At 31.9% G+C, this 8,653-nt stretch overlaps 1 protein-coding gene across 1 annotated transcript in view; it reads left to right on the top strand.

Annotated features, from left to right (window-relative positions):
• Positions 1 to 2,602: 2,602 nt before the first annotated feature.
• The window catches only part of LOC105617953, an 18,356-nt gene continuing 12,305 nt past the window's right edge, over positions 2,603 to 8,653 (top strand). Inside the window, exons 1-2 of the mRNA XM_012199488.1 lie at positions 2,603 to 2,839; positions 3,503 to 3,645. Of these exons, the coding sequence (XP_012054878.1) occupies positions 2,630 to 2,839; positions 3,503 to 3,645 (353 nt within the window). The 5' untranslated portion in view covers positions 2,603 to 2,629. The remainder of the gene's footprint in view (positions 2,840 to 3,502; positions 3,646 to 8,653) is intronic.

Genomic DNA, 8,653 nt, shown 5'->3' with positions numbered 1-8,653 from the left:
AAAAAGGCCTTGTAAATAAACTCTCACTTGACCTCTAGTGCCATTTAAAATTTTCATCACTCCTCCCGCTTTTATGCACCTGAAAATGATGGTTTTTTAGCGTTCATTCTAAAAGATAACTTTTTAAAATATCGGTATATTTCACCATTTTCTTATTCGTTCATTCGTCCATGTTTTTGGAAAACCCTGTATTTGTTTATTTGTTTAGTGTGATGTGCGTCTATACAAATCTGAAATTCTAATATTATAAAGATATGTATCGCATAAAATTAAGTAAATACATGCGATTATTATCTAGCGCAAGCGCATAGACAGATTTCAAATGAACAAGATCAGATGTTGAGGACACTTTTGCTATGATATTCAGTTTGACTGATACTTCCAATATATTTTAAGGTATATAAATGAGACATAAATTGTAAATGTATACAGAGTGTGTACAGTGCGTTGAGCTCGGATTCGTAAGTTCAAATTCAAATGGCTATGCGAATGAATCATTTTTGCAGAACTTAAAATCTAACAGGATCGTGTTAGATGTCACGAGCTCTTCAAGTCATGAATTTATGTAATAGACTCTTTATTATTTTAAACATTAGAAGAACATTTGTATGGTCTGTTCATCATTGTTTATGTATTCTCTCTGTCACGCACATAGACCTATGACATTCTTCTGAACAGTGTCTTCAGCTGTTGCATATAAATACGCAGTCTATTACATAAGTATTGTAAATCTACAAAAATATCTCTTTGAGATGGTTGTTAGTTTTCTATCTCGCTCATCCAGTTCTTCGATGAGCATCCACGTGGAAAGATGTATGCACGTGACCAGGCGAGCACTCTAGCGCGCCAATCGCAGCTCCATGTTTGGCGAACTCTACTATGGAGAGAGAGCTAAGAAGCGAGTTAACAGCTGGAGCTTCCTTCTGAGACAGTACCAATCTGATCGCGTTTGCACTGTCGTTGTTGACTTCTGCTCAACATTGCACACTCTTTTTCATCGAGTTCTTGGGCAAAAGCAAGTTCTCCTTCGAGGACCTTTTTTCTTAAAGGTCTAATAACCACACATATTAAAGTGTGCATTATGGGTACCGTGGCTTTAAGTAAGTTTAGTGAAAAGGTTCGGTGAAATAAATCAATAAGATAATATGTGTAGGCTTCAAAATCTTTCAAGCGTGAATTTAAATGATATAGTATTTTACATTTGTAAAATATAGTATTTTACATTTGTAAAATACTATATGTAAATCATTACATTTGTATATGTTAATGAAGAAAGAATGTCATGATAATACTAACTTAATATACCACGAAAATAATAACATTAGAGAAATAAATAAATGTGAAATTTCTTGATTAAAGGATAAACGTCATTCAGCTCTCTTAAAAAAAGTTACTTATCTGACTTATAATGATCGTTGACGTAACGTATATCAACGAGTGTTTCATGTTTCATTCGATCATATCGCTATTTCGATAAAATTATATCAAAGTCTAAAGCGATTAATGATATGTAACAAAAATAACGATAATACGCATGAGCTTTTATAATATGAAATTTGTATTCTCTAAGCTTTAGAATAAATTCAATTGAAATTTGAGCACTTCCGAAATAGATTATCTGTTTCGAAAATAAAAAGTTATTTTTCAAAGCTTTCGTAAATCAGAACGATTTACGAAAGTTTTATTTCTTCTGATAGTTGAAAGTTAAGGATTCAAAGGATCGCGCGTATGCTTCAATAAAATCAAAGAAACGTCCAACAAATCCAGCGAATTCAATTGTCTTGATCTTTTGATGTCACTGTCAATATGGTATACTAGACTTTTCTTTTTAAATAGTCTTTCAAAACTTCTATTTACTTTATTGTTTATAACTTTTTTATTATTAAAAATACATGCATTTCTTTGATATTTCTTTGATATTATTCCTATTTGCCATTTTGATTAAAGGAAAATTAGTTACAGAATGTTCATTTTTATATAAGTTATAAGCAATCAAATTCATCTGACAAATTAAAAATTAATGCAAAATAAGATGCACAAAATTTTACTGAAAATTTATGGATGGTAAAATTGAAATTACGGAGATAAAATGAATTGTTGTAAATTCAGGTTTATTATATAAAAAACTTCCAAGTATGTCATTCATATTGTATAAATTGAAATGTGAAACAAGATTTAATTTCTATTTATATAAATAAAATTGCTGGCACTATGCTGCACATATTTTTATTAAATCATGTTTATTTAAATTTTTTACGATCAATAACATGTCTCCCGTAAGTTTCATTCAGGACTTATATATATATATATATATATATACGGTCAGCCATAAAAATTGGAAATTTAATATATTTTCTTTAAAATTTATGAGAAGAAATGAAATAATCAATAAAGTTATTTTTCATAACAAAAAGTGCAAAAAATATAAAAATTTAATTTCTTTTGTAAAATTTGAGTAGTTTTGCGATGGGTTATTCTATATTTAAATGTATTAAATATTCTATATTTAAATATATTAAATATATTAAATATATTAAATATTTGATAAATAATTTTTTCGCATGTATTTCTGATGTAATTTTACTCTTCCGCAGATCGTCAAAGAGACAAAACAGAAGAGTCTGAAGAGATGCAACGGTGTCCATACTTACATGAGATGAAAGAGCGTTTGCTCTCGCAGCCGACACCAACTGATAGCCTGGACATGGAACGACTTGACGGTGGTACTCCTGTTAAGGAGGCTAATCTACACAACGATTATCCGGCGCATACAAATCCAGGTGTGATACCTGAACCTCCAGAAATGCCACCTGATTCTTTGATTGGTACCGTTGTCAAGGTAAATAATCAAGTATAAAGTGTAGTTTCCACTGAAGTCGATTGACATATTGATTTCTTTTTTTTTTTATAAGAAAGAAGAAAAAAAGTATGCCGATTGGTTTTAGTGAAAACAAGCTTTTACGTTTCAATAAATTATATACATATACATAGAATGTCCCACATTGAGAAAAAAATGATTATTACCATAACATGAATATAATTTATAATCACTGTCGATCAATTATTATATATTTTTTGAATAAAACTATAAATATAATTATTAGATTATTACTACTAACATTATAGCAGTAATAATTATATAAAAATGAAACTCTTAACTAATTATTTTACGATATAATTATAGTTACAATACCAAACAATGCATAATCCGTACATCTGTTTAATCAGAACTTTTTTGGTTAATATTCAAAAATAGTCTTTTCCTAATAAAAATATTGGGATATAATTTAAATATATCTCAATATTGGCAAATACTCAACTAACTAAAAAATCTATGCTGAAAAAAAATTGTATTGGTTTTTGAACATCTGTACTCACAAATTAAAATTAGATTGTAATGATATAAAGTGTAATTATATTCATAACATAATTTCATTAAGTACATAATAATTTTGATAGAAGTTTATTAGAAATATTTAAATTTACTCTATGATGATTTTAGCTCAATTCCGATGGCTATGGCTCACACACGTCGCCAGCGCACGCAAGGCAGCCTCTAGTTCCACAGAATTCGAATAATCCACCCCTCTGCCTCACTCCTACGTATTCCGGTCCAGCTAATGGCATGCTACCAAAGAATGCGAAGTAAGTACATTCTGACAAATACAAGTTCGTAAGACCCTTGACTATAAGATATATATTAGCATCTTTATTTTGTACGAAATATTTAAGATTTTTACAAAATGTCTTCAAGTATTTAACTTGATGGAAGACACTTTTTTAATTTCATAATTGGTATAATGAATAATACGTATGACGGAATATATTATGATATAATGGAGAGGATATTCTTACAAAAATATAATACTGAGCTTAGTAATTAATTATTCATTTTGAGTAAATATTAAAAGCACTGTTGCTTTAAGTTAAGTAATTAAATACTTTCAGAACTTTAACAATTGATTACTGTCTTTCAGTATTAAATGCCAGTATTAGATGCCAGTATTAGTATTACATTAGATTTCTAATATATAATTTTCTTTCGAAAATATTTGATATATATGTATGATAAAATCCGTTCTGCATTTTATCAACTTAAGAGATAAACATAAACATCCGGATCATTCGTTTAACCCAAAATCATCACACCATATGGAACACCGATATCTCAAGTGCATTGCTTATCACTAAAGAGTCTCTGGAAGCCTTCGAGCGACTTAAAATAGCTTTGAGATACTCACTTCAAGGCGGTTACTTCATGGTGGTTTTACGATCTCCGATACTTGCAGACCGTTCGCTCGATGTTTTAGCAAGCAAGTGACTTATATAAATAGAGCCAGTATATTTGTGTATTTCAAGCTTATATATTTAGCCGGAATATATCGATTTATCATATAATTAGAAAGGTCATTAATTGCTTAATAATCATCTATAAAAAATTCTCATAAAATCTGAGAGTAAAACGAAGCTGACGTAAAACGCAGGATATAAATATCTTTGCGTGGATATTTCAAACGTAGTTTCATATATTTTGTAGGGGTTGTAAATTACTTAATTAGCCAAATAAACGCGATCACTTTCATTTCATTTACAAGGAACGATAAGTTAATAACATATTGATTCTGTAATAGAAATCAACGAATGTAATAACTGATGCAGCAATTTATAGCTAGTCGGCTTAATGGTGCATTAATATGCTTTTAAAGAGAAATATCAATTTTGAGAGCTCTTTCGGGCGGCGAAATGTAGATAAATTGGATCAACATTCATCTGATAGATTAAAAATTAATTAATGCAGAATAAGATGCACAAAATAAAATTCATTAAAAATTCATAGATGGTAATAATAAATTCACATCAGATGAATTCAGATGTAGAAATTGAGAAGATGTGTGAATTGTTTAAAGTTTTATTGGGGAAAAAACTTGCAAATATATATATTTCGCAGTTTTCCTTGAGTATAAGAGCTAAAGTGTTAAAACTTGATTGTAAAAGAATTTGTAGAGATAATTGAGAGGAAATTATTATCAAGAAGAAATTACTGCGCAAGGCTCTTTCCTGGAACAGGAAAGAAATCTTCCATTCCAAGTTAAATTTTGGCACATCATTGTTTTTGCGATATCTCTCATTCAGAATTTAGTTCCAGAGACGCGGAATCGTGGCAGCACTGCCAACGAGTCTCGAAATCAATACTGCTATATGCTGTGCGTGAGTGTCTCACTTGTCGCAATCCTTGAAACGCGATATTACAGCACGCAGAAAAATACTACGACAGAGCTGTTGCGCCTGATTCAATTGCACAAACCGGGTTACCACGCGATTCTTAATTTCTCGTTTAACACTTTTACGCTCTCGTCACCTTTAATGATGCGCATATAAAAGATAAAAGAATCAAAGTAATAACCCGTGGAACAAAAGTATCAAATAGCACAGATGAGATAAATGGATGAGATAAATGGAAGCTGCAATGAGGACACATGTTAAAAGCTAAAACTTTATGATAATTCTTATATTTAAAAGCGAAAAGAGAAAGCTGCAGGTCTTATTACATTTGTATGCCTTTAAACCACGATAAATTAAATGGTATCTTTACTGATTAATGCAATTATCGTGCCTCGTCGTTCTCTACTTTCTCTTCCTTGAAAATCTATATGAAAAAGATTGTAACATCGTGAAGCCTAAGATTGAGAGTATAAATCATTACCTGATTTATGTAGTCACTAAATAACATTAGATATCATTCGTTATTGAAAGTGGAAATGATATTCTTTTAAATCGACTCTTGTCAACTAGTAGAATGTAACTCAAGAATAACAACATACTTCAAATCTTGAATCATCGATAAAAATCAGATAATCCGACTGATTGCCTTAATCCTTCAATGTCATTCAGTATGGTATATCCGACTTTTGATTTTTTTCAAAAAATTTTTCAAAATTTTTTCTGTTTAAAATAAAATTTTTTTTACTAATAAAAATACATATATTTGTTTAATACTACTATTCCTTAATGTCTGGCATTTTGATTGAAAAAATATATGAAAAAAAATATTTACAATATTGTTCATTTTTATGAAAATCATAAATAATTAAAGTCATTCAACAGATTTAATGCGGAATAAAATTTCTAAAATAAAATTCATTGAAAATTCATGAATGGTCCATGAATGTCCAAACTATGAACGATAAAATGAATTGTGTTAAAAAATTTGTAAGTACTTAATTCATATTGTATAGGTTGAGTATGACATACACAGTGTGTTGCACTCGTGACAAAATGACATAATGTAGTATATTGAAGGATTAACATCAATACGTTGCAAGTAAAATATATACGTTGCGCATTTACGAATTTTGTTTCAATACTCTTATTCATTTGCTGCAAAATTTGCTCGTCAAAAGCCGACACGATTTTTGTTCTTCGGCAAGCAGCGCTTTTTCCAATCATCGTAGTTTCTCGTCTCCGCTTAACGTGTATACACTGCGCAATAAATTCCGCCAAATCCTCGAGTGCCGAATCGGCCAATCGAAAAGCAATTCCAGCATTCCAGATTGACAATTGGTCAAGCTCTGTTTTCGTCAGCTTGCGCACTTCCGTTCACCGTCATCGATCGGCTACAACAATCGGTACCACGGTATGTACCGAGATGCACCCGCGATCGAGACTCTCCTCGCGCGACCGGAATGATCTTTGACTCGAACCGAGAAACGCGGCAATGCCAAGAGGGTCGTACCAACGCGAATTTCGCGCGTGAGGAAGGTCAGCGACCCCGGTGGAAGCGTTATCGAGCGGGTCAGTGGGTCGCAGAACCACGGAGCATTTTCCTTCCCCCTCCGTCACCACCCATCGTATAACCCACCTTCCCCCGCATACAACTATCTCACGCTGGCCACCCACTATCCCTGTCCCCCCAACATCTTCCTGGAAGAACGGTTGGCGATGGCTGAATCAAATACGCGCTTGAAATCTCGACTTTGCAAAAATTCGTCTTTTACCTGGACGGAATTTTTTAGCAGCGAATAATAGTTTCTCTTTCAAATGAATATGCTTTGGCGCAACTAAAAACACTGCACTTGACACAGATATATACTCTTTGTGTAACATTTTTGCATCATCCGAATAAAAAAAGAGTCTCGTCATTATAGGTTCTAAAATTATCTTCAAAAGAGACAATTTTATGATGAGACTTTTTTATTCAGATGATGCAAAAATATTACACAAAGAGTATACATGGAGTATACATCTGTCAAGTGCAGTAGTGTTTTTAGTTGCGCCAAAGCATATTCATTTGAAAGAGAAACTATTATCCGCTGCTAAAAAATTCCGTCCAGGTAAAAGACGAATTTTTGCAAAGTCGAGATTTTAAATGCATATTTAGTTCTAATTCTATTTTTGATTTACATTCTTTTTAATTGTAAGCAAACTTTGCGAAAGTATTTTCAATTAAATGTATTCTATCAAAATCAATGGACAATTTTTTGAACAATTTCCGATGCATTTAAATTAAAGCGCGTTAAAAATTGATTTGACACCTATTTCACGCAAATAATGAGGTGCCACTCAAACTTCTCGCATCTCTCAAATGATGGACTTGTCGATGAAGATGAATTGAGAAAAGAACGACGAGACGTAGCTGTGGAAAAATTCATAGCACAACAGCTGCGAATTCTCTGGGACAAAGAGAACTCCTTCCTGCATGAGTAGCTCCTGTCGACAGAAATCACGGAGATGCACAATAAGCTTCGATGCCAGAAAACAAGAAAATATCTGTCTTTGATATCACATCCTCCGATAATCGGCGGTAACATTACTAAAGTTAATGAAAGTTGCAAATTCAAGTATTTCTGCAATTTTAAATCTAGAGATATGTACTTATATATTAAATATGGATGCAGAAAATATCTATGAAGAAGCAATCATATTATATGCGATATAAATAATTCATGTGAATCATGTGTAAATATTGTAAATAATTGATTTAAAAGGTCATCACAGTTTCTGAAATCTTTTGAATAAAAAATATCAAGAAAAAAACGAGTTTATATACAAGAAAAATTCATGAAACTTTTTCTTGAAACTTGAAAAAGAGAGATATTCCAAATGAAGAAAAATATTGTAAAGGACAATTAGAGATGAGGTTTAGAATGAGAACACGCGAAAATATATTAAACTAGTTTACTAGTTTACCTATACAAATGAAATTAGCCCACTAAAGTAATCAGAGAAATGGAATAGTTTCATTTTATACATGAAAATTAGTTAATAATAAAAGTACAGTAACGCGATTAATATCACTGCTGTTTTGCAGGAAAATATACTAGAATAAGAAATGCTCTCTACAAATTTGCCCCCCCAGATGAGATAGTTCTATTTTTTCTTTGTGGAAAGAATGGAATGGTGCACCGTTGAACATTCGCGATTTCTTTATCGCGATTTTTTCCAAAGCACGTTTACGTCTATAAAGAGGGATTTCAAGAAGTAGTCGACAACATGAAAGAAAAATTCACAAAAACGTAAAGACGTAGGACTATGTCGAGGTGGAAAACGTATAAGCTAACGCGAGAAGATGGGGGACATCTCCCCTGAGGAGGGAAACGGAGGACAGCCACAAAGAGAGCGAGAGAGAGAGAGAGAGAGAGAGAGAGAGAGAGAG

This window comes from Atta cephalotes, assembly GCF_000143395.1.
Source record: "Atta cephalotes unplaced genomic scaffold scaffold00015, whole genome shotgun sequence".
Taxonomy (NCBI): Eukaryota; Metazoa; Arthropoda; class Insecta; order Hymenoptera; family Formicidae; genus Atta; species Atta cephalotes.
Note: the sequence above shows the minus strand (reverse complement) of the source record. Positions and strands in the feature narration are given on the sequence as shown.